A 26,933-nucleotide genomic window follows, 5' to 3' on the forward strand; every position below is an offset into this window, starting at 1 on the left:
AAGTGTCTGCATTTATATGTGTGTGCATGCCTTTATGGCTGGTTGGTTGAATGTGTGAGCGAGCACGGAATCATAAAAAGGTAAGGCTAGAAGGGAGCTCCAGAGATCATCGAGTCCAGCCCTCTGCACTAAGGCATGTGGCAGTGTAGGTGTGTATTACTAGATGTGGTTTGATGTTGAAATCAAACTGACACTTTTTTATTCTAAAATATGTGCCCATGTGCTATACTGGCAAAAGGACTTTTTTGCTGGTACAAGCTGTATCTACACTGGGCCTTTTGCTAACATAGCTATGTCAATTGGGAGTATTCTCTCTCTCTCCTCTCCCCCCACCCATTCCTAACAGACATAGCTATGCCAGCATAACTTCTTAAAATGTAGATTAGGCCCCAGACTTTTACCAAAGTAACAACAGGTGTGAGTTAAAACTAGATTAGTTAAATTGGTGCAGCCCAGCCCTGTGGGTGGCTGTGTATGACAAAACTTCTATATCTGTTATTCAATAGGCCTTGGTCTAGGCTCTGTCTACACTACAAACTTTGATGGAGGCCTGTTTTGGGTATAAGTAGTGTCTTGCTCATGCAGGGGCACGCTTGGTGCTATGGGGCGAGAAGAGCTAGTCTGTTGCCTATAGGGTTGCCAGGCATCTGGGTTTTTTACTGGAACACCTGGTCAAAATGGTGGCTGTCAGCACTGCTGACTGGGCAGTTAAAAGTCTGGGCAGCAGCACAGCAGGGCTAAGGAAAGCTCCCTGGCTCCACGCAGGTCCCAGAAGTGGGGAGCATGTCTGTGTCCCCTAGGCGTAGAAGCAGCCACTGGGGCACCATGGGCTCCCCTGCTCCGAGTGCTGGTTCCACAGCTTCCAGTGGCCAGGAACTGTGGCCAACTGGAGCTGCAGGGGCAGCGCCTGCAGACAGAGGCAGTGCACAGAGCCATTTGGCCCTGCCTCTGCCTAGGAGCCAAAGGGAAAGGCCGGCCCCTTCCGGGAGCCACCTGAGGTAAGCGCCACTCTGAGCCCAAACCCCAACGACCTCTCACAACTCAACCTCCTGCCCTAGCCCTGAGCCCCCTCCTACACCCAAACTACCTCCCAGAGCCTGAACCACCTCCTGCATCCCAACCCCCACCTCAGCCCATAGTCCCCTACCCACACCTTGAACCCATCATTTCTGGCCCTACCCCAGAGCCCAAACCCCCTCCTGCACTTCAACCCCCTTTCCCAGCCCCCCACCAGAGCCTGCACCCCCCAGCTGGAGTCCTCACCTGCCCCACAGACCAACTCCCAGCCCAGAGACCCCCCCCCGCACCCTGAGCCCCTCATTTCTGGCCCCACCTCAGAGCCTGTACCCTCTCCCAAACCCTTGCCGCAGACCGGAGTCCCCTCCTACACTCAATACCCCTAGCCCACAGCTCCAGCTGGAGCCATCACTCACCCTGCAACCACCCTCCTGCCCCAGCCCAGAGCCCCACCCTGAACCCCTCATTTCTGGCCTCACGTCCTCCCACACCCCAACCCCCTGCCCAGCCAGGGAAAATGAGCAGGGGAGTGGGGAGATCGATGGAGGGGGCGGGGCGGGGGTGTTCGGTGTTTCTTCCGCAGTCGGAAAGTTGCTTACCCTAGTTACCTACACGCTTTGTTTGGGGGACTCGCCTTTCGGCCCTCACCAAAACTCATGGCAAAGTTGCTCTGTCCCCTCCCTTGCTATAAAGCGCTGCCGGAGCCCTACCCAGCTGGATCCTTGTCGCCCACGGACTGACTCCCTCCCTCGCCAGAGGCTCAGCCCGCCCCGTCAGGTGTCCTTTCCCTGCGGGCGCTGCAGCGAAAAGGTTACCGATCCCCCCCCGCCCCTTCCTGCCACGCCGAGTTGCCGGTGAGCAAAGGCAGGGCGAGGCCGGCTGGGCGTGCGGGATCGGCGGGGGCCGCGCCCACGCGGGGAAGTCCAGGAGCCCTGCCCCCGGGCCAGAGGGAGGGAGAGAGGGCGCGCTCCTCCCAGCTCCCATCGCCAGGCCGGGGGAGGAGCAGGGGGCGCGGCTCCCTCCTGCCCCTGAGGCGGCGGGATCCTGGCAGCCAGCTGCTACCTGCGCTGCGGCGAGGGCGTGGCACAGCCACGGGCTGTCCGGCCCCGTCCGTCCCTCCTGCACTGGGCGCTGGAGCTGGGCGGCGGCGGCGGCTGCTCAGCCAGGGACCGTAGGGAGCAGGCTCCACCGCAGCCTCCGCTGGAGCTTCTTCCCCCAGCTGGACCATGGGCACCCTGGACTCTGCCGCCGCCGCCGACCGCAGCTACATCCGCACCGTCCTGGGCCACCAGACCCTGCAGGAGCTGGACAGTTCCACCCTGGCTCTGCCCTCCGAGGCCAGGCTGAAGCTCTTGGGCAACCGCGCCGGGTTGGAGAAAAGTCTCCGCATCCAGCAGCAGGTCCAGCAAACGCTGGCCAGGAAAAGTAGAGGCTCCCTGTCAAATGGTGAGTGCCCCAAGCAGGGCCCGATCCCGTCCCCCCTTGTGACTCCCCCTTTGCATTCTTTTTGCTTTCCTCCCCCCCACCACCTTTCTTTTTCTTTTCTTTTGATTCTTCCTCCCTCCCCCTTACCAAGATTAATACCAATAGTCTCTGGTACATTTTCCTTTCTTCTTTACAGTTCTCTCACACGGCAGCCTTATCCTGTAGGAAGGCTCCTCCTGAAGGTGATAGTGATATTCCATGGCGCTCTGTATTCCCATCTTGCCCACAGAAAAGTTTGAATCACTCACCTCCAGGAGTCAAATGTTCCCCTTACAACACCCCCCCCCCCCCAACCATTCTGCCTGTCTTCCCCCTTATGGCCTGTTATGCTAAGACCAGCTGTGAGGTTCTCCATTTTTCTGGCTTCTTTCAACTGTGTGTCAGGTCTCCAGTTGAAATTGTTGCTATATAAATGTAACCAGGAGTACCTAAAGGATTTAGGAGTGCAATATTGATTTGAAAGTCAAGGGGTTTTATGCTCTATCAGTGCTTTTGAGGATTGTGGGCGTTTTGATTAAGCTCAGTATTGGTTATGTTCTCTACCTTAGTGTTTGTAAACTGCAATGGCCCTTAGGGAAATGGCCTTGAGATGATCTAATGGGACTTTCCTGCCTCTTACAGTATTTACCATATGATCATAGCTGTGTCTCTTCTTTTTTTCTTTAATGCTCTCTCTTTCCTTTCTGATTAAATAAATTAGCCCTAATTTTCCTCTCTTGCGACAGTATTTTCACAGTAGTATAACTCAATTGACTTCAGCTGAGTTACTCCTGGTTTGCCACGGTGTGAAAGAAGAATCATGTCTCTTCCTCCTCCAACCCGCCATCCTGTAACCATTCCAGTGTGTTTGTTTTAATCCTCTTTTAATTATTTTTTCTAACCGTGGAAAGAAATAAAGAAAATATCTTGCCTGCCTTCAGGCTGCAAACATTAAATAAACAAAGGAGAGGCATAATAAAATACACATGGGAAAGGAGTTATTAGGAGACATGGAAACAATAATACCATAGAACAGGGATCGGCAATCTTTGGCATGTGGCCTGAGGGAAATCCACTGGCAGACTGGGGTTTGTTTATCTGTAGCATCTGCAGGTTCTTGGTTTGTCATTCTGAGGTCAGTGGGGGCTGCGGGAAGCAGTGGCCAGCACATCCCTCGGCCCGCACTGCTTCCTGCAGCCCCCATTGGCATGGAATGGCAAACCGTCGCCAGTGGGAGCTGTGATCCTCCGAACCTGCGGCCACTGCAGGTAAACAACCCCAGACTGCCAGTGGATTTCCCTGACGTGCCAAAAGTTGCCGATCCCTGATATAGAAGATTATTATTCACTGTACACATTGGTGTGTGTAGTGCTTTATAGTTAAATCCCTGCCTTTAGGAGGCTCTGACCTGTGGGTTGGATTCATGCAGCCACACTCTTTGCCCACCACATGGATCCAGGGCCTAAGAACTTGATCCTCTAAAGCGCTGAGAGTTGGGTGCCTTCAGCTCTTATAATATGGCCCTATATTGGTATTAATCGGTGTTGGAAATATGATTTTATTTTAAAACAAAGGCACCCAAAAAGCTGCGGCTATAAGGATCAATTATGAAAGCTTTAATCCTGTTTTTAAAAAAGATGAGGAAATATTGACTCACTCTTTATTATAGTCTGATGCTCCATTTATGTGAAGAGTCTTAAACTGAGTTTTAAGTATGGAAGCGATCATCTTTTTGTTCTCATAAAAATATGAGATAAAGTACCTCTTATGGATAAATATAATTCATCTAGCTGTCTTGTTCCCAGCAAAAAAATAATAATAATAATAATTGTGATCTAGTGCTATTGGTGGCTTCCAGCTTAAAAAAATTCACTAAAAATGAATGGGATGCAGTCACAACTGTACCTTCGTTAAAAAACTTTGCAAGACATCCATCAAAATCATGTACCCTTGGTTTCACAATAAAGTACTCGGTAGCTCTAGACAGAATAGTTTATATGTAAATTCTCAGCTTGTGAGCTTGAGTATAAAAGAAGCTTCCAAAGATTTTAACAATTGCCATTTGTTCTGTTGAAATGCATTTTTACAGATGAGTCTCATCTTACGCGCATTTAACATGCGCGAATTCAGCTTTGCACGGTTGGCAAAAACAAAAAAAAGAGAAAAATAACAATTTAAATACTGTACATGTAGTGCAGGTGATTCCGCCTGCCATTACACTCAGTGTAATTTTGACTATCCGCGATTTTCGCATTACGTGCTGACAGCGGAACGTAACCCCAGCGTAAGATGAGACTCGCCTGTATTTTACTTTATTTTATGGTTGACATTAGAGTTGAGACTTTGAAAAATGCTTCTTTAAACAGAAGCTGACAAATGAGGGTGGGTTAGGAGAATGCTAATGTCAACACACCCAAAACACTCTGAAAGAGAGCTCCAGACAGGGGTGGCACCAGCACACCAAGCGTGTGCATGGGGCGGCGAGCCGCCTGCCGGTCCCTGTGAGGGCAGCAGTCAGGCTGACTTCGGCGGCATGCCTGAGGGAGGTCCGCCAGTCCCGCGGCTTCAGCGGCAATTCGGTGGCAGGTACGCCAAAGGCACGGGACCAGCGGACCTCCCGCAGGCATGCTGCCGAATCCGCATTACCAGTGGACCTCCCACAGGCGCGCCATCGAAAGCTGCCTAACTGCTGTGCTTGGGGCGGCAAAATACATAGAGCCGCTCCTAGCTCCAGACCTACTACTTTCTCTAATTCCTCTGCAGGGTGTTTGCAATTCTAAGGGCTTGGCTACACTTACAAATTTGCAGCGCTGCAGCAGGGTGTGAAAACACACCCTCTCCAGCGCTGCAAATTGCGGCGCTGCAAAGCGCCAGTGTGGTCAAAGCCCCAGCGCTGGGAGCGCGGCTCCCAGCGCTATCCGTTATTCCCCACAGGGAGGTGGAGTACGGACAGCGCTGGGAGAGCTTTCTCTCAGCGCTGGTGCTTTGACTACACTTAGCGCTTCAAAGCGCTGCCACGGCAGCGCTTTGAAGTGCTAAGTGTAGCCACAGCCTAATGGATTTGGGATATTTGGGGGGGAGGGGTTATTACTATTATTATTTACTCTTTTTTTGAAATTCAAGTATTTCAGACATTTTGCATTTTTGAAATGCCAATAATTTTTTTAAATAGGCTTCAGAAACAAGAAGCCTATATTATAAAATGCCTGTGATATGTGAACTAGTTATGGCACTAAGGACTTGAGCAACGGTTCTTCCTTATATGTACCTGTGCTCAATTTATCACACTTCTTTGGGTTATTTCCAACTCAAAACACAGAAAGACCCAAGAAAACTGGATTCATTTCATATTAATGTTTATACTTAGGTAAGCCCCCTCCACAGAGATTTGCTACTATTTTAGATGGAAAAAATGTCCATCTTCCTGAATTATAAAGCCTTTCAAACTTTGCTTTGACACCACTGGCTAAATATACACCAAGTGCCTAATCCTGCACCCCTTAAAGTCAATGGGAAAACTCTCATGCACTTCAAAAGGAGAATGCTCAGTCCCCTCTGGTATAAATGACCCATTAGTAAGCATTTCAGACCCAGTTCATCAAGCTACTTAAGCATACTCACAACTGGACTATTCACACGCTTAAAGTTAGGCAAGCACATAAGCACTTGTTTCTACATCTGTAAAGAGGAATCAATGATACGTACTGCAAAGGGCCTGATCCTATAGTCCCTGAGGCCTAATAATTTCCATTGGCTGAACTGGAAGCTTTGTGTGTGCAAGGAGTATAGCATCAAACAGTATATTTTGTATAAAAGGCACCAGACTAATTGTTCCAGCTTAGCCTTAACTGTGACCTACAAAGAGAAACAGATTGGGTTTGTGCCCTTTTTTGCTGTTTCATAATGCATAAAGAAGCCTGAAAGTGCTCTGTTCTGTTATGGGTTTTTCTTTAGTTTCTTTCTGCTCCTTTTTCTTTGTTAGAAGTTCAGATCCATCTTGAAATATATGTGCATTTTTATTCCTTGAAAAAAATGTATAGTTAGTCTTGAAATGAGAATTATTCCAGTTTCTATACGATTAAAATTAAGTGCTGATTCAGTTCTAGTTCAAAAGAAAAACACCTTGTCAGTGAATCAGTTGCTGTAGCTTTATAAGTTAAAAGTTTGGTCAGAAAGAAATAAAATTGAGTACTAAAGCAGTCAAATGAAAATTTTGATTGCCTACATAAATAAACTCTCTCCCACTTGGTCTCACTGCAAAACAGAATCTGTTATCACAAAGAGAGATAGCAGTATCAAAATGTTATGCAATAATAGGTCTGGAATTCCTCCCTTCAGTTCACATGTGTAATTTAACAGTAGTGGTGATTTCATGTGCTCTTCAAGAGATTAGAACCCATTATATTTCTCCTTTTCACCAATCTGGATCTCTTTGATGTGTCTTTACTGGCTACTTAATTCTGTAGCTGGCATTTCCATTCCTCTAGTGATTGACCAAATCCACACTCCTTTACATCCTTAACAATTTTATTGATGGGTAGGAAAGCAGAATCTGGCACCATAGCTTATCAAAAAGGGCCCTGATTATATAATTAATTTCACTGAAGGAGTTGCATTCTATTTTATGAGTAATAGACCTATAAATCTTCTGAGGTTTTGGAGGACAGTTTTGAGTGTAGGCCAGTTATTGATTAGGTTCCCTTTTATGGCTCCCTTACGTTTCTTCAGTTGTATAGGTCTTAATGGGATTTTTCTCCCTTGCTTTTAGCTGATTTTCTCTCTTCTAGTTTGAGTAGATGTTTCAGTAGAAATGCGATCATACTCAATCTCACATTTTAAAATCAAAGAATCATTCCCTTTTAAAATCATTGTAGATAGAGCCATTAGTAGAAGGAACATTTGCTGAAGACTTCCATTCATATTTTTTCCTGTTAAATTCTTTGCTACTTCTTCCTAAACAATAAAGGCTTTTTGCTTTTCTTAAACTATGAGAAATTGTGCAACTGTTCCAGCCTGGACAAATGTAAAGTATAAAACATTAGGAAATATACTGTGGGGATCACTCCTCCATTGGCAGGGAGATGGACTGAATGATTCGGATGATTCTTTATCTCAAGCATCTGTGATTCCGTAAAGGGCTGATACAATATGGGACAAATCTAAGTGCTTCCGTGTTTCATGAATGTTTGAATAGGAAATTAGATAGGAGAAGGAAGAAAGAAGGAACCCAGAACTCTGAAGGGTACCTATAGGGGACACTTTCACCCACTCTGAGAGGTGGGGGGGAACAGTGATTCATGAGGTGAGAAACCATATCAATATGAGAAGATCATGACCGCTACCGGACTCTGACTACCTGGGGTGTGATTATATTGAGACCTGTTGGGTTTCTTGGCTCCGCAAAGTTTTTGTGGTAGCGATCCAAATACAGGTACACATGGTAAAGAACCTCATAATTGGGATGTGAGCACACACAGAGTTTGAGGCATTTGTTGCTCACTGAGTCTTTACAGACTGACTGTCCCATTCGTATTTTGTGCTGTCTCAGGTACGCCCAGATTTGTCCTATTGTCACTGTAACTTAGAGGTTGAGTAGTAGATAGGTGGACTTTGGCTGCAAGCTGCAGACAGGCTACCATCCATGACCCAGGATTATTGGGAGGAATTCAAAGCACTTTGAAGCCTTTCTGGACACAGGAAAAACTCTGGTACCAAGTTCAAGGGATCAACAACGTCGGGAGGAGAAACACAAGATGGCTGGGAGCTTTTCCCAGAGTCCACTCAGACTCTTCAAGACTCCCTTTTCATTACAGAAGATGTGTTGCTAATTCTCATGATTTTATCACAAGTCTAGTGATGTTTGGTGGCTTTTTTTAAAAAACGCCAGCTTCTGGAGTCCTGTGATTATGTAAGCCTTTTTGTTAAAATGAAAGCTGAGATTAAGCTTCTGGCACCCTAGTTGCAGGAAAAAAAAGCCTTAAAATCTGATCACTAAAGTCAGGAGTGTGCCCTGCTTGTCCACCCTGAGACCCACCCTGGCCTAAAGGCTCAAAAACCAGAAGGCAAATATGGAACACCCAGACTTCATTTATGTTTGGCTTAAAAACCATGAGATTTAACAATCTTCTGATTTTGGTGGCCTAACTTGTGATTTTTGAATATTTGGAGTTGGCAAAACTAAGTCTAAGGGCTTGTCTGCACTTACAGTGATATAGACCAGGGCTAAGAGTTGGAGACGAAAAGCGTATATTTGTCCAGCACAGAGCCTAGAGGAAGGAGTCACTCTCCTTACTCCAGGGAATGCAAAGGCAAATCTGACCCAGAGCTCCTTCTCTGGGTCTAATAGCTAATGCTGGCTTTCTCCATTATGTAGCAACACTTCCTTTAGAAGCAGAGTTTCACAAGAGCACTGAAGATCAGACCAGCTGGCCAGTTAAAAATCTAAAATCCTTTGCTTAATAAAAGATCTCTGAATGCTGCAACTTCTGATCAACAATATTTTGGCTTTGCAAAGAGAACAACTGTGCTTGGTATGAAGCTTAGGCTAATTTAGTTAATGGAGGGCAATGTAATCATCATTGTATTATTGGTTGAGTGCAGACAGTGAGTTCAGAGCTGCACAAAACATGCAGGAGAAAGAGGTCTTGCTCACAGGAGCTTTATGTCTTAACTAAATAAATAATAGACAATATAGACCTCTAGCCTGGGATTTTCAAAGGAATCTAAGGAAGGTAGGTCCCCAAATCCTATTGAATGTCAAGCTGAGTTGGTCTCCAGTCTAGATCTCTTTGTAAATTCCCCAACCATAAAACACTGGGCAAACAGAAAGTGGACTAATGACATGGCATGATTGCAAATATATGTATTTTTAAGGAATAAATAAATAGCAGTTCTTTGAGTGGAGAAGTAATACTGCTCGGCTTCAAAAAACGTTTATAATTGCTGAAGGAGTTACACCAGTGAATTACATCTTAGTACTACTGGGGCCTTGGGAGGACAGTGATGTGTGATATAAAAAGTCTATAAATTAAACAAACTGTATGAACATGTGGGGTCTCAGTTGGTATCGCACAGTGGTAGGCAGAATAACCAGAGTGCACATGTTTGTAGAGCAAACCAGACATCGCTGGCACCACTTGGTCAAATACAGTACTTGGGTATCTCTTGCCTGGTATAAAAGACACACACAGACTTAAAGTGACAGAGCAATGCAGCTGGCACATATGACTGAATTTTGCCCAACGTCTTTAAATGCTTTTCAATAGTATACAGAGGTTCTGATTTATACTTACACTGTTACATTCCAATGAAAATCCATAATAGCTCCATAACATAATCCTTTTTCAGCCTTTTGGTCTGTTTCATTTTTGCAGCTTCAAAATAGTTATCCAGGTCCAGATCCACAGAGATATTTAGATGCCTAAAAGCACCTAAGCAAGTTAATGCTTAACTCCCACTGAAAGTCAATGGGTGTTTGTTTTTGCAAATCCCACTAGGTTCGTAACTTTAGGCACCCAAATATCTTTGTAAATCCGCCCCCTAGAGTTTTAAAGATGCAAATTTCATCCAGTTTTGGCTCAGTTAACTACGTAGTTCTTTGGTTGGGTTCCATCTGGCATTTGAGGACAAACTGCCTTTTGGATCAAAGTGATGTGACCAGTCAGTTGCTCTAGGTCAGGGGTCGGCAAGCTGTGGCTCTGGAGCCACATGCGACTCTTTGGCTGCCCCCTTGCAGGCAGCTGTTTTTTGAGAGGGTGCAGGCTCTGTCCGAGAGGTGCTCACCACAGGTGGCTCGCAGCCAGCAGTGCAGCAGAGCTCTGGCCCCACGCTGCTCCGGAAAGCTACTGGCATATTTCTGTACACCACTAGGGGGAGGGGGGCAGCGGGTCTCTGTGCGCTGCCTGCTCCCGCAAGCATCACCCCCTCAGTTCCCATTGGCTGGGAGCTGTGAGGACAGTACTGGGGGGAGGGGCAGCACACGGAGCTGCCTCCCCCCACCGGGGGCACACAGAGACGTGCAGCAGCCAGCCGCTTCTGGGAGCAGCCTGGGGCCAGAGCCCTGCTGCGCTGCTGGCCGGGAACCACCTGTGGTAAGCACCTCCTGGCCAGAGCCTACACTTCACACCCCCTCCTGCACCCCAACCCTCTGCCCAGGTCAGAACCTCCTCCTGCACCCCAACTCCCTCCCAGACACCACATCCCCTCTCGCACCCCCATCCCCCTACCCCAACCCGGAGCCCCCTCCTGTTTATTTTCAAATTCAAATGGCAGAAGTCACATTAAAAGTATTGGTGAGTAGTAGTAACTTTAATATGTTCAATAATTATTAGCTGATAAATTGTAATTCTACGAGTAGCTTTGCGTGTGATGCATCTCTCAAAATATTTTGGTCAAAGACAAAAACAAAAAAAAATGGCTCTTCTTTGAAAGGTTGCCGACCCCTGCTCTGGGTTCTCCATTGTTGAAGACTAGTTTTCTATCCATATAAACTGCTGCAATTATGCTTCAGTCATATCCTTCCTGAGATTTTGACTTTTACTTTACCCCTGGAAACACCTCTCTATATTTTATGTGTATAACGGTATTTTCAGTTAGTCATAGTCAGTGGATTTTTGTGAACAATAATTTAAATAACACCTGTTACATAGTCAAAAAGTATTTTTTTTTTTAAGCAAGGGACTTTACCTTTAGGAAGCTTTATATTAATTATAGACTCACAATCTGAAAAAATGTTAAATGAAAACAAATAATCTGATTGTAACCAAGGCAATAACAGTGAGTCACAGTTTCACCTTCAGTGCTAGACCTTGGATAAAACGTGAGAGAGACAGTACAGCATGCCTCCCACACTTTCTGCAGGATTACTTAACCTTTCAGGTATGGATTGGGACTGTCATTAACCCCCTTTCCTCTCTGAGGGTCTTATGCCATATGTCTCCATAATCCATAGAATTTGCTCATGGCCTCTTACTGCACTCTGCATGCAGAACTCAAGGGATTAATGAAGCACTGCCTGCTCCAATATGTTACCACTAGATTAGAGCCTAAGGGGAAAAAAAACATCAACAGTTGAGCTAGGTAAGTATGCAGTGCAGATTATATATACCATGTGTGCTGCATTTTTTCAAAGCTGTGTCAAAATTGCCCTTGCAATATATGTACAAGGAATAGCATTGACACATGAGCATGCATTTTTGCAAGAATTTCCATCTGCAATTTTCTGTTTTCAGCCCTGCTAGCCAGGGCTGGTCCACAACATTTTGGCACCTGAGGCGGGGAGCTCAAATGACGCCCCCATTCTCCCTTGCTTGGGCCAAAACTTTGAAAGGTCTCAATTCTGCCTTCTTCCTGTTCTACTCCTCTCATGGTACTGCTCTGCTACCTACCCCAATAAAGGAGAATTAACTTAAAATGCCTTGTTCAAAAATTTTAAGTAACATTTTATTTTCAAATGCCTGAACAGCAAATGTAACTTTTCTTGTCTGCATAGTAAACACTGGCATTTTTATCTGTTTGAATAATCAAAGTGATGCTTTCTGTGCCTTCTTGGTTGCAAAGATTTGAACTGCTTCCTGAAGGGCCACAGTCTGGGCCAGCTCATGCTCTATTGAGATGGTTGCAAGGCTGACCAGCCTCTCCTGTTTCATTGTGGAGCATAGATGTGTTTTTATTAACTTCAGCTTGGAGAAGCTGCGTTCTCCACTGGCAACTGTTACAGGAAGTGTTAGAAGTATGCACAGAGCAAGAAAAGCATTTAGAAAGACAGTGGTCATCTTATTTCTGCACATATATTCCAGAACGGCCTTTGGAGTTGATCCTGCTGAAATGTATCTTGAAAAGGCTTTCAGTTCATCACCTAAATCACTTGCATCAATATCGCGCATGTCATCATGTGCCAACGCTGTCTCTAGTGCCCTGCATTGCTGATGTAGGTCTTCTTCAGGTATAGTGAGGAGTTTTGGAATATCATACAACATCCCAAATATACTGCTGTGTTCCTTGAGCTGCATGAAATGTTCTTCAACTGGCTGTATTGCACAATCTAGCGCCTGGTTAAAGAATTCAACTTTGAATTGTTGTTTGGGGTCTCTTATGGGTTTATCCCGTGCCTCATAATCAAGATGTCTTCTTCGGTGACTCTTGTATTCTTGAAGGGTGGGAAAATAGCTTCAGTGTGAAGTACCTCTGCCAACTTCTGTGCACTCTTCAGAATGTTTTGAAATCCCTCATCTGACCGGTAAGACTGTAGGTATGACTTTGCTTTGTCCAGTTGTTCCATTGCTCCAGATATATCAAGGTCAACACCTTGGAGTCTCTGGCTTACAACATTTATTTCAAACAGTATGTCATGCCACAACACTAAGCCACACAGAAATTTGAAGTTATGTATATTTCTGGTGATTCCATTTCCCTCTGCCACTGTTCTCCCATGAACAGTTCCTGTCATAGCATTATCCTCCATAATAGCAACTATGGCATCGTCTATCTTCCCCATTTGGTGTTTGATAGGCTTTATCGCCTCCACTGGACTTTCCCATCGTGTGGCACTCAGTGGTTTCAGTGTCAGAGTGGATGTTCCCAGATGTTGCTTCAAAATTTGCCATCGATGAGTTGATGCAGAGAAAAATACATATATGCTTTGAATTACATTAAAAAATTTAGCAGCCTCACTTGAAGTTGACACTGCATCACTGACCACCAAGTTCAATGAATGAGAACTGCATGGGACAAAAAAAGCTTGAGGGTTTAACTCTCAGATCCATGTCTGCACTCCTCTGTTCTTTCCTCTTATGTTGGCACCATTATTGTATCCCTGACCTGTCATGTCAGCTATCGCAATTCCCATATCTTCCAGCTTCTTAAGAAGCACATTTGTCACACCAGCTCCTGCAGTATCATCAACATCAATAAATTCTAGAAAATGCTCTCTGACAGTCACCACTGCAGGGACATTTTCACTAGGTTCTGTTGTTACAAAACACACCACTAAAGTCATTTGTTCCGTATGGCTGATGTCAGCTGTGCAATCCAGAATAACAGAGTAATATCTTTCTGACTTCAGGTCTGCCACAATCTTCTGTTTGACTTTTGTTGCCAGTAACTGTATGATCTCATTTTGAATTGTTTTTCCAAGGTAGTGGTGTGTGGACATTTCCTGGATGCTCCTGGAGTACAGCATCAAACTCAGCCATCAGCTCCACAGTTTTAAGGAAGTTTCCATTGTTTGGCATATACAGCTGATCTGAAGTGCCACGCAGTGCTAAGTTTTGGGTAGCAAGCATTCTCACAATGGCAATGAGCCTTTTCAGAACATTTTGCCAGTAAAGAGACTCTGATGCAATCTTCTCTTGATGCTGATCATCTATGGTGGCCTTTAACCTTAGTCTCATCTCAAGCTCTTTCCACCTATGGAATGCTCTCCGGTGATTCACTGCCTTCTCATGGCATGTCAGATTTCTAGCCAGATTTTTCCAGTCCTTTGTTCCTGTAGAACCTAATGTGGCTGGAACATTAGACTGGAAGAGTTTGCAACAAAAACAGTATGCAGCATTCTGAGTTTTTGAGTACATAAGCCATGGCCTCTCCACTTTATCACCATTGGGAATTTCATGCCAGTAATGCGTTACATGGAAACTTCTATTTTCATTGTCTTTGGGGAACATGAAGTTTTTCACTTGCTGTGACCCATGCAGTACAAGGAAGTCCCTCAGGCTACTGCTCAAGTGGGTCCACAGTCCTGGATCATCTAGACTTAAGGAACTAAACTCCACAGCAGCTATTTCTTGCACCTCCACCACACTCTTCTCTGATCTACACTTTTCTTCAGGAATGTGCATGGTTACATCCATTTGAGGTGGAGATATGGATGCTGCAGTAACTGCCAGGTCACCTGCACTCTGACTGGAAGATCAGGCATCTCCTCACCACTCACATCCTCACTGGGGCCGGAAGGCTCACCATGAACATTTGTGTCTGTGTATCTCAGGAGAGCTCCTTCCTGCTTAGATAGAAAAGCTTCCTTTGCTTTCTTTCTTTTTCTGAATGCTGCCCCAGAGGGGCGTTTTCTTCTTTTACTCATGACTGCTGCGTCTTAAGGGCCTAGCTGGCTCCTATTACTTCAGTTGACGGCCTGTTCCCCCTCAAGTGGGTTTAGGGAAGCAGCAGGAAACAGGAAGCTCCCTGAGAAGCTGGTGTTAATCAGTGCAGGCTCTTGGGGGTACTAGAGAGGTACATAAGAGGCTCCTCCTCCTCTTTCTCCCTGCAGCTTCTGCTACTTTTTGTTATTCCCTCTCACCTTTTCTCCGGCCTGCCTGTTATGTCTCTTGTGCCCTCCTTCCTCCAGCACAGCACTCCACCATCTCTGTGCATCTAGAGCAGAGAGAATACATATGCACCAGTAGCAGACACAATCTTTTACACTCTGGGTCCTAGTGGTGCCCCCCCACAGTCTGGCACCTGAGGCAGCCACCTCAGTTCGCCTCATGGTAAGGCCAGCCCTGCTGCTAGCATATTTTGTGTGTGCTTCACACCCTGATTTAAAATTGTAACTTTGTATGCATATATTGGGTTATATGGAAAACTTTTGTTCTGTAGTTGGAAAATGTGCCTTAGAGTATCCATTCATTGCTAGAAGCTATATTAATGTAATCCCTGTATTACTTTAGTCAATCATCCATCAGAACATAGGATGTTTCTAAAAATTCTCACTTGCTGTTATCAAAATATTTTTATGAAGTAGTTGTTTTGGCCTCTGGCCATAAGAAAGCTAAGAGGTAAAAATGATCTAATATTTAAATATCTTTAATATGAGAGACTGAAAAAATGACCTATTGCTATCAGAGAACATTGCTTATCCATTACCTGAATATAATACAGTGAATACCTAACACCTTTTCCATTTCTCCTTGTTCAGTGTCCAGGTAATACACCTCAACCCCAATATAACGCGGGCTGGGGCCGCATCACTCCGCTTCCCGCCGCCGGTGAGTGCAGGGAGGTTGGGGAAAAGACGCCCTCCGCACTCACTGGCGGCGGGAAGCAGAGTGATGCGGCCCCAGCCCGCTTTACTCCACCTCCCAGCCGCGGCACTCCACTTCCCACTGCAGGTGAGTGTGGGGAGGTTGGGGAAAGGATGCCCCCTCGTACTTACCTGCGGCGGGAAGCGGAGCGCTGCGGCTGGGAGCTGGCGGAGTGGAGCGGACTGGGGCCGGGCTGCTCTGCTTCTGCCGCTGCTGGTGAGCGCAGGGGGGGATTCCTTCCCCCAAGCGACACGGCTGGGGCTGGGGTGAGGGAAGCAGAGCGGGCTGCACCCAGCCCCCTGCTAATCCCCCGGGCCACTCTGAGACTGTGGGGCCCCCAAAAGTGCCCTCCCACAGCTCCTGCCCCCCAGACCCTGGAGGGGGGAGCCCTTGACCGCCCCCGACCGCCCCCTTATCGAACCCCCCGGCCTGGCCCAACACCCTTAACGCTGCTCAGAGCAGCATCAGAGCTTCACCGTGTTGTATGCGAACCCACCTTATATCGGGTCATGTTATGTCAGGGTAGAGGTGTATGTATGTTGTTAGCATCATAGGCTGGACATATATTGTCCTTTTGTTATAAAATAGTGTTTCCTTAAGACTGTACTTACGTTAGTCTTATTTCAATTACAGGCAGTCTCCATCGGGCCATCAGTGTTCCAGAACATGTTTATAATCTGGACACAGTTGATAATTATTCTGTTTCAAGACCTCCACATGGAGTCTCATATTATTCATCTCTCCAGGTGAGGAAAATGTAGGAAATAACTGCAAATATGTAGAATTGCAAATTCATGACTTTGTTTGCCGCCACAAACAGTGGCTAGATTTTTTTTTCTATCATGTTAAATGTTCACATTGCCAATCACTGGTTTAAAGAGATTACAATCTGCGGCCCATCAAGTTAATCCACTCACAGGCCACCAGACATTTGTTTACTTTTGCGCAGCTCTTGGTGGCCGCGGTTCACTGTTTCTGGCCAATGGGAGCTGTGGGAAGCAGCGGCCAGCCCAGACTGCTTCTCGCAGCTCCCATTGGCCAGGAACGGCAAACTGTGACCACTGGGAGCTGCAGGCGGCCGCACAAATGTAAACAAACTGTCTATTGGCTCGCCATGGGCGGCAGGTTGCCCAACACTGCTTTAAACCTTGCAAAATGCAAGAATTTCTGCTGGGGTGTCCTTGTCATATAGGGTTAGTGGAAACCTGAGGCTTTAAAAGCACCACATACCCATTCATATTTACTATATGAAGCAATTCAGATCTGAGACAGAAATGTGTAAAGGCACCTGTATAACATCGCCACCTGTGAGGGAGCCTAATCCCTATTTCAAATGCTAGAATTTTTGATCTTGTATGAGTCAGTGTGGGTTCTGTTCTTGTTTTTGTGTCCCAAAGGACTAACATCGCCCTCAACAAAGGAAGTAGACCACTTAGGCTGAACCCATGCTGCCTAGTTAATTAAGTAGGACCCAGTTTTAATTACAGTCTCTGTTTTCTGAATGTATCTATTTACCCTCTTCAGACACCCTCACAACCAATTACATAACTGCACTTGCCTCACTGCCACCCTTATGCTCTCACCCCCCCCAATTAGAAAATATTTGAAATGGGTTTTACTTCACATTACAGAATGAATAGTGTCATCTCTACAAAGGAGGGGGAGCACTGAGGGCAGGAACTGGAGGTAACACAGGAACCTCAAGGAGATGTCATCATTTTGATGGTAGAAATGGAAGAACCAGGGAGAGTGGATGGTATGGGAGAATGCCTTGCAGCCTCCCTGTATCACAGTGTGGGACTGACACTCCTGAAATGAAGCATCGTTTTCCCCCTTGCAGTTCCCTCCGTCACCCTTAAATATGTACCTCTCTTCAATAACAAATGCAATCAACCCTATGAGCCTGACCCAATCTGACAGCTAGATTGTGCACTCCTTCCTTCCACTGGTGAGCATTCCCATTGTTGAGACTAGCCCTGTGAGGAGCTCCTCACCAGTGAGAGTAAAGGAGTTTGTTGTCTGGCCCCTAGATGCTATGGCCTGTACCTTAAATTCATAATTCACATTAACTTTTTAATGGACGTGTATGTAAATAAGGTGTGGTTTAGCGATTATGACAAATTGCCAATATGCCCATTGGTGCCAGAAAAGCTGTTCATCACTGCTCCAGTGCAAGGTCAGATAAGCTGACTGCATGTACAAACCTGACTAGAATATCGTTGTTAATGCTCTTTGTTGACACAGCCTCTTTCATCTGTCTGAGGGTCTCAGATCCTTTGCAGATGTTTAACTTCAGCTGGAGATGTTGGTGTTCAATATCTTTGAAAATCAAGCCCTGGGTGTGTCAATCTGAACACCTAAAAACAGAAATGACTCAGCATGTAGAGGCCTTTTTGAATATCTAGCAATTTAGTGACTTGCCCAGGATAACACTTCAAGATAGTGGCAGAGCAGGGACTAGAACCCAGAAGTCTTGACTCCTAGTCCTGGGCTCCTAAGCACTAGAATGCATTCCCTCCTCGTTTCACTGGGAGGTTAATGAAGAAGTGCAAAAAAACCCATTGTCATCTGCATCCTTGATTGAAGTTCTCATTTTATTATTCTGTAACTCCTCGCTTAACATTGTAGTTATGTTCCTGAAAAATGCAACTTTAAGCGAAATGCTGTAAATGAATCCAATTTCCTCATAAAAATTAATGTAAATAGGGGGGTTAGGTTCCAGGGAAATTTTTTTCACCAGACAAAAGACTAATACACACACACACACACAGAGTAAATTGTTTGTTTAAAACTTATAATACTGTACACCGCAATGATGATTGTGAAGCTTGATTGAGGTGGTGGAGTCAGAGGGTGGGATATTTCCCAGGGAATGCCTTACTGCTAAATGATAAACGTGCACTCAGCTGAGCCCTCAAGGGTTAACACGTTGTTAATGTAGCCTCACAATATACAAGGCAGTACAAATGGAGGGAGGGAGACGGCATGGCAGACAGAGACACACACCCTGTGTGTGTGTGTGTGTGTGTGTGTGAGATGCACATTGCCCCTTTAAGTACGCTGACCCCACTCTAAGTACATTGCCTTTTTAAGTAGATCAGCAAGTTGAGACAGCAGCTGCTGCCAGCAAGCTCCCTCCATCCTGAGCCCTGTCATGACCCCCCTCCCTCATCGCCCCCCCCCCCCGGCTCTATGGAGATAGGGTAAGCGGGGGTCAGGGGGAAGGGAACACCCTGACATTAGCCCCCCTCATTGTCGAGGTCCCCCCACGCGCACACACAGCAAGCAGGAGGCTCCTGGGAGCAGCTCCAAGGCAGAGGGCAGGAGCGGCACATGGCAGTTTGGGGAGGGGACAGCTGAACTGCCAGCAGTTGATAGCCTGTTGGGCGGCTGCCACACAGGGAACTTAGGGGTGTAGGGAGCTGAAAGGGGGGGCTGTCGGTCCACCCTGGTTCCAAGCCCCCACCAGCTAGCTCCAACAAGCTGCTCTTTCTGGTAGCAGTGGACAAAGCAGGCGACTGCCACACAACTTTATAAGGGAGCATTGCGCAACTTTAAACGAGCATGTTCTCTAATTGATCAGCAACGTAATAACGAAACAATGTTAACCGGAATGACTTTAAGTAAGGAGTTACTGTACTATTCTACTAGCAACTGGCGCAAAAAAAAATTATCCACCCAAATTATAAAAGAATAGTTAAGAAAATAAAAAAGCTCTGTTCTTCTGGTGACCTTTGTCCCTTTTTGCTTCTTTTGTACAGGTGAGCTCACCAATCACTTACAAACATGGCTGGGGAAATACAGCCACACAATATAATTCATACAAGACAATGGAGGAGAGGAATCAAAGGCAGCCTCTGAAGAGATTAGAAGTTTCTCCCCAGAAAGGTCCTGAGAAGCTGGCATATGTATACAATGATTTCCGCTACAACAGGGGAAACCAAGTTGGAGTCTCTGCAAGGCATGGTGATAGGAGGAGATCCAATATTATTGTCCCACCAAGATATGCTCGCTCTGAGGTTGTTGGTCACAGTAATCATGATTCTGCAATCAGAAAGCAAATTTATCAAACCCAGTTCCGTAGAGGATCTTTTAATGACACAGTCTTTGACAGTGCCCCCACCAGCCCATCTGTATCTATGTACCCACAAACTGGATTCAGTCGCAGTATGACCAACCTCTTAGAGAAAGAGAACTACCTGACTACAGGTAGTGCTGTGGGACAAGTCAGATCACCCATTGCTTCCCAAATTGGATTGCAGAACAGGCAGTCTCTGAAGTCCAGCTGGCAACAAAGTACCTTCAGAAGCACACAGCCCCTGAGGGAAACTCCCCAGACAGCTGCAGTGACCAGTGCTACTGCCGAAACAGGTGGGAAGAGGATGGCAATGACTGCTGCTGTTGCGGCAGCAGCAGCAGAAAATGTTCTCTTACACAATGGAAAAGCAGGCTTCAGTGGATCTCAGCTAGGGTAAGTCTGACTCTAAATCTCCTCTAGTTCACAAATACCTGGAAGTTTTCATACGGATTTTGTACCCCACGTGTTTCCCAGTTAAAAAAGAAATGATCCCAGTCCATCCGTTCACAAAGAATAGACGCATTTCTGGCTAGTGGCTCAACAGCTGACTCAATCTAAAATATTTCAGTGTGTAAGAGTCAATTTCTGATTTCTTTTTGGACTCTTATTTTGGATGAATGGAAGGAAGAAGGGAAATTATTATTATTGTTAACTATATATACTATAGTACCAAAAAGCCTCATGACTGGGGTCCCATTGTACTAAGCACGAGTCAAACATATAGGGAAACATGTTGTTTGCCTTGAATAATTTACAGTCTAACTTGCAATAATATATTGACAGGCCTTGTGCTGTTGGGTAGATTAGATCATTTCAGCTCTGGTTCATTTGGCTGTTCTTATATAGATTGAACCGCTTGATAACCAGAAGAATATTACACAGTTTATTATACTTCGCGTTCCTATTTCATGTTTTATTGTACATGTAATTTAAATGTTAATTGTTCTGCTAGCACCAACAGTGTAATTAGAGAATTTCCTTTTTTTCCCACAAGTATGTAGGCTTCAAATTCCTTTTTACCAAAACTTTATTTGCTTTTGTATTTTGTTTTTGTTTTTTTATGTTTGCTGCTGTATTTGATGGAGCTTTGCTATGGGTCTTGAACATTTCTGATCAGATAGCTACAGCATCATTTGTTTACCGAGGAATTAAGTGTATAGACCATTAAGGTTTGCAGTATCTGAGTAGAGCATTGTTCTGTATGTTGTCAGGTCAGGACAAGTTATCATACAGTAAAATGATTCCAGTCAAATACAGCCTGTTTAAACAAAAATACTGAATTCCTGATGTGATTCGGATGCTCTTTTAAAGCAGGCAAGGTTAGCAAATTAAGATGACTGAGGCTATGGGGCAGGCAGTGCTGACAACTGAATTTCTATATGTATCCTCTGACTAGGTATGAGGAAGTGACTGGGTGAACCTTAAAAGGTTTGACTGTTCATTTCAGTTGGGATGTGCATGCAAAAGTTCAGATTTTATTTGTACCCGAAAAGAAATATGTGAACCTTAGTTGGTCAGCAAAATTGTCCTAAAAAGCTCTCAGGAAGAGCCTCTCTCATGGGCATTCCTTACTTCCTGTGTCCAGTTGGCCAGTTCTGAGAATGATCTGCCTTGAGGTGTTACGGCACTTCTGGTCCTAGTCAGAACCAGGAAGTACAGAAGCACAGGAAAATGAAACCATCAGAATAAAAATTAGCCACACTTTTTAAAAAACAAAAAACTCAGAACAGGTGGTTTTGGGGACAGTGGGGAGAGGGAAGGGGAGGAGGGAGTTGGTTCAAGTTTTAGCTCATGATTTAGGCCAGTTCTTCCTTATCCGTGCCAGTTTATTTCTCCATTGTATGACTGTCAGTTGTGTCAAATGATGGATTTGATTCACCCTTCGTTAAGCTGTTTCAGCAGATACATTTTATACTGGAGATAAGGTAGACATAAGTCCCATTGCTGCCCTCCCTCAAAGGTCCTGCTAGGGGAAGCAGCCATTCTCTGAGACTTCCCAGAAGATAGGGTAAATCAGTGCATCTCCTGGGTACCCTGGTCCCATGCTCTCCCAGTCTGACTGTATTTACTATGTGAGCAATGTCAGTTGGCTCCAGGTCCCCCAGCAGTGCACAGGTTGGGGACATATTTATACCATTTGCTCCCAATACCAGAGGAAATTTCTACTGCATAAGCCCATATCTTGGATTCTATAGGCAGAATGAATCCGGCCCTCATATTATATTTTCCTGTATAAGCTGCTGCTAATTGTTGAATGGTAATTTATGTGGCTTTGTCTCTCCACTGAGGCCCTGATTCATGAAAGCACTTACATGCCTAAGTCCCATTGATTTAAGTATGTATTTAAAGTTAAACACATGCTTAAGTGCTTTCCAGAATCATATCCTAACTCTGGACTTGATTCAAACTAAACTCATTCAGGGGAAAGAAGAGTTCTTTACCCAGACACCAGTATATTTTTATAGAGAAGGTTTTTTATAAAATTAGAGGAGCAGCATAGAACAAAATACAGAAATGATTCACAATTAGACAACATGCGGGTGAGTTTTCAAGGCAGCACCCAAAAGTAAGTGCCAAAATCCAGTTAGCAAACAACTTGACTTGTATCTCCCAAGGTAACAACACTTCAAGGGCCACAATTTAAAAACAAAACAAAATCCTTTAGCTTTGTGCTGGAATAACTTGTGTTTGCAATTAATTGTGGGCACAAATACTAGAATTTAGATGTCATACTATAAGGATTGTTGGCAAAATTGCTGTTCACACCTGTGAGAGTGTGTCTGTGTTCTGTTGTTGTGCCTATAACTGATTGTGACCATGTTCAAGTACAAAGGCAAAATTAGTGGCCAGATTGAGGTCCTCTTTGAAAGTGTAGCCGTTAACAGCCAATTTTTTCAGCCCAGCTTTTGCGGGTTTACTCTCTGTTTTTGCACCTGCAAATTATGGACACAAATAATTGTGGGAAGCCTGTAAGTCACTTGAGTATCTAAATACCGATATGCTCCAAGTTTAGATGTTCAGGTGCCCTAAATTGCATTTCGAATTACAGCCACATTATGAAAATCTAGCCTTAAATTTCCATAAGGACATGGCATTTACTCAAAGTATAAGAACCTATATGATGGGTCATATTAGTTAGAGCAGGGGTGGGCAAACTTTTTGGCCCAAAGGCCACATCAGGGTTGCGCAACTGTATGGAGGGCCGGGTACGGAAGGCTGTGCCTCCCCAAACAGCCTGCCCCCCGCCCCCATCTGTCCCCTCCCACTTCCCATCCCCTGACTGCCCCCCTCAGAACTCGCAACCCATCCAAACCCCCCTGCTCCTTGTCCCCTGACTGCCCCCCCAGAACTCCTATCCCCTATCCAACTGCCTTCTGTTCCTCGTTCCCTGACCACCCCCTCCCGGGACCCCCCGCCCCTAACTGCCCCTCGGGATCCCACCCCCTTATTCAATCCCCTCTGCCCCCTGACAGGCCCCCCAGGACTCCCACTCCCAACCCTCCCTGTTCCCCATCCCCTGACCACCCCCCAGAACCTCCCCCCCATCCAACCGCCCCCTCCCCCCTGACTGACTCCCAGGACCCCCCACCCTCCACCCCCTTACCAGCAGCAGGAGCTCACAGCCACAGCCCCTGGCCAAAGCCAGCTGCACTCCCCACGCTGCCCAGCGGGAGCGGCAGGCCAGAGCACGGCCCACCTGGTGCCGTCATTGCAGGGGAGGGAGGACAGCGGGGAAGGAACCGGGGACTAGGCTCCCCACCCGGGAGCTCAGGGGCCAGGCAGAATGGTTCTGCAGGCCGAAGTTTGCCTATGTCTGAGTTAGAGATTGGAAAAAACAAATAGTCAAGATATAGTCCCTGAAAAAAGATGTATCACTTGATAGTACACTTGATCTTAGACAAAAAGTAAAGAATAAATTATAATGTAAACTGTCTTTAAATACTGAATTAAGAATAGATGCATTACAGGTGCTGGTGTATAACAACGCACCTGCAGAACACAGGTATCTTATGTTCAGGCACCTACAAAAACTGTAATTACAAACTCTACAAATTCCCCCTTATTAAAAAAAAATCTCTAGATGTGAATAATATTTAAGTAGAGCAGGGATCGGCAGCCATTGGCACGTGGCTCGCCAGGCATCCTGGCGGGCCTGGCTGGTTTGTTTACCTGCTGTGTCTGTAGGTTTGGCCGATCGCGGCTCCCACTGGCCGTTGTTCGCTGTCCCAGGCCAATGGGGGCGGTGGGAAGTGGTGGCCAGCACATCCCTCATCCCGCACCGTTTCCCACAGCCCCCATTGGCCTGGCGCAGCGAACTGTGGCCAGTGGGAGCCGCGATCCGCCGAACCTGTGGACGCGGCAGGTAAACAAACCGGCCCGGCCCGCCAGGGTCACATGCCAAAGGCTGCCGATCCCTGAAGTAGAGTATCTTTTGCAGTTCATTCTATTCCATGTTAACATGGTCCATCTACTCTTACAGACTGCACAGCATAATGTAGAATTAAGTATAAGAGATACCAGACACATTGTGCTTTCATGTACACCATTGTAAATTGAGTAGTGTAACTACACTGAAGTCAAGGCAATAAACTGTGAGCATAAATTGATTTATTCTGGGTTTACATCAATGATACCAAAAACAAAATTTGGCCCTGCAAATGTTATTCTATAATAGTAATCACCATAGGGGAAGAAGAATCAGACAGGTCTTTCTCTTCCAGTAAATGCTGGATAATTAAATGTTATGAGTCCAATTCTGTAGTCCTTTATTGACTTTTTGGGGTCTGATTCTGCACCAATTAAATAAATGAGAGTAGGATCAGGGCATTACTCATGTAAGGCAGAGAGGATGGAATCCTGCCTCCATGGAAGTTTATTGGAGTTTTGTTATTGACTTCAGTGGAGGCAGGATTTCACGCAGAGTAATCAATCGCCTTCCCCAAATATCTCTTAATCTAAGACATGAGTAAAAACTTGAGTATTAAGCCTTAGCAAATTTCAGCATTTAGCCTTATAATAAAGCACACACTGTGTATTTTACAGCTGTGTGCAGGAAGTTATTTAAAACTTAAGGATTCAGTCCTACTCCGACATCTTTAAAGATTAACCGAGAGGACGCAGAATCATTAAACTTTTTTTATATATAAAATACAAGCATTTAAAAACATTTACAGAATATTTAGCTAACACTGTGAATAAAGAGCACAAGGCTTAGAGACACTTGTCCCTATCTTTTGGACGTGCCAATAGGATGATGCACCAGAAAGACTCTCATATCAAAGGCTTAGAGAGTTCCTGGAGTGCTGCTGCTCTTCGATGTTACACAGCTGTTCAGAGAGCAGTTCCTTCTGGAGTCATCATTCTAATTGTGCTGAGTGCCACCTTAAAATTATCAGACAAAATGGTGTATTGCAGCTACTCTATAGTCTGGTAATCAAGATAAAGTGGGAAGCCATCATGGAGTCGTCTGGAAGAGATACAGATATCTTGGAAGTTCATTTGCTTATTTACACTCTGCTTGCTCATTTGTAATATGATAGTGGTTCATCTGTGAAGGTTTTGGAGTTAAGACAAGATCAGAGCTTCAAATTCTGATTTTAAAACGTTGACAAAAGTTTGGGGTGTTTGAACTTTTAAATATGCCATACAATGGCTCACAAATAACATATTCCACTGTCCTGTCAGATAAACTTCAGTGAAGTAAAAATCAGACTAAGCCTCAGACCTGTTATAATTAGCCTTCTTATAACCTTGTGAACATGAATGAGGACTAGTGAAAAGACTGCAGTAGACAACAACAGGGTGGAGCCTTTGGGGAGGGATAGCTCAGTGGTTTGAGCATTGGCCTGCTAAACCCAGGGTTGTGAGTTCAATCCTTGAGGGGGCTACTTAGGGATCTGGGGCAAAATCAGTACTTGGTCCTGCTAGTGAAGGCAGGGGGCTGGACTTGATGACCTTCAGGGTCCCTTCCAGTTCTATGAGATAGGCGTAGCTCCATATATTTATTTATTTTTATATTTATGTGAATGCAGATATCAGCCATGAAGAACCATATATTGCTCTAGTTCGCCTTGCAGAATTACACTGGCTTCAGTGGGAGTTGTGTGTATTCATTTTGGGTAGTACATGACCATGTCTTTCTTGACTGATCTCAGTGCCATGGATTAGCTGTTCCTGATGTACATGTCCTGCTATCAGGCCTACTTTTATAGCAAAAAGCGTGAGAAAGTATGTACTTTTCTGGCTCACATTAAGGGGAGTAAGAGGAAGGAATGTGATTCAGTTTGATCAGTTCACTGCTGTTCAGGTTCATTATGTATGATTTTGATCAACTGTAAGATCCTTACACCAATGTTGCAATTTAGAGTACCTCAGCAGCTGCACTAAATTGCATCGGCGCCAGGGTCAGTTGTGAGAATCAAGGTGCTGTAACTGGCACCAAGCACAGTTTGGTGCACAAGAGAAGCTATCCCTCTTTGATATTATTTTTGCTCATAAGCCTGTTTCTATTTCTCCCTTCCATTGACACTCTCATCCAGTTTCTCCTTCACTTCAGCTTTCATTTTTGTCCTATCCTTTTCAAAGGTATTGATATGCCTAGCAGATGTCTATGTCCTACAAGAGCACACTCCTTGGCACCTGTCTGCTAAATAGATCAGTTCAAAACACTAATTCAGAGAAGAAGAGAAGACAGGAAATTGCATGGTTCATAATAAATGAAAACATAGTGGAGACCTCAGGACATAAGAATGTAATTTAATTTCTAATATGGACGTCACAGTTGTTTTCCTTCTCTTTGCTGTTCTTGCAGCCATACTACAGGGCCGCCCAGAGGATTCAGGGGGCCTGGGGCAAAGCAATTTCGGGGGCCCCTTCCATAAAAAAAAATTACAATACTATATTCTCGTGGGGGCCCCTGTGGGGCCCGGCGCAAATTGCCCCATTGGTTTCCCCCCCCCACCCCCCCATGGGCAGCCCTGGGAAAAATAAACCTGCATCTCGGCACAAATCCAGTTTTGAGAAAACTTCTTTACAAGGTATCACTGGTTCTCAGCATCATCTAGTGCTAAAAGGCACTAAAGCTCATTAAAAGGGTTGGACAAATATGTGCCGTCAAAACCGTTTCTGGATCGAAAACTAGGTTTTTAAAAAGCAGAAAAAAATCACGGACAACATCTGCTTTCCTTCAAAATTTGTTGTGGTTTTTTTAATTGAAAAGCTGAAATTAGTCTGCCATAAGCTGAATATGGTTTGGGGTTTCAGAAGTGTGTGGCCAAATATCTGCTGCTTGCTGTGTTTGATTGTTTAAAGAAACAATAAAAAAATTCTGCTTAAAAAAAAATCCAAACCTTTTT

At 45.2% G+C, this 26,933-nt stretch overlaps 1 protein-coding gene across 1 annotated transcript in view; it reads left to right on the forward strand.

Moving 5' to 3' along the window:
* Positions 1 to 2,161: 2,161 nt before the first annotated feature.
* The window catches only part of PKP2 (plakophilin 2), a 74,444-nt gene continuing 49,672 nt past the window's right edge, over positions 2,162 to 26,933 (forward strand). The window contains exons 1-3 of the mRNA XM_044989975.1: positions 2,162 to 2,463; positions 16,134 to 16,246; positions 19,262 to 19,971. Of these exons, the coding sequence (XP_044845910.1) occupies positions 2,244 to 2,463; positions 16,134 to 16,246; positions 19,262 to 19,971 (1,043 nt within the window). The 5' untranslated portion in view covers positions 2,162 to 2,243. The remainder of the gene's footprint in view (positions 2,464 to 16,133; positions 16,247 to 19,261; positions 19,972 to 26,933) is intronic.

The sequence above is a fragment of the Mauremys mutica genome, chromosome 1 (genome assembly GCF_020497125.1).
Source record: "Mauremys mutica isolate MM-2020 ecotype Southern chromosome 1, ASM2049712v1, whole genome shotgun sequence".
NCBI lineage: Eukaryota > Metazoa > Chordata > Testudines > Geoemydidae > Mauremys > Mauremys mutica.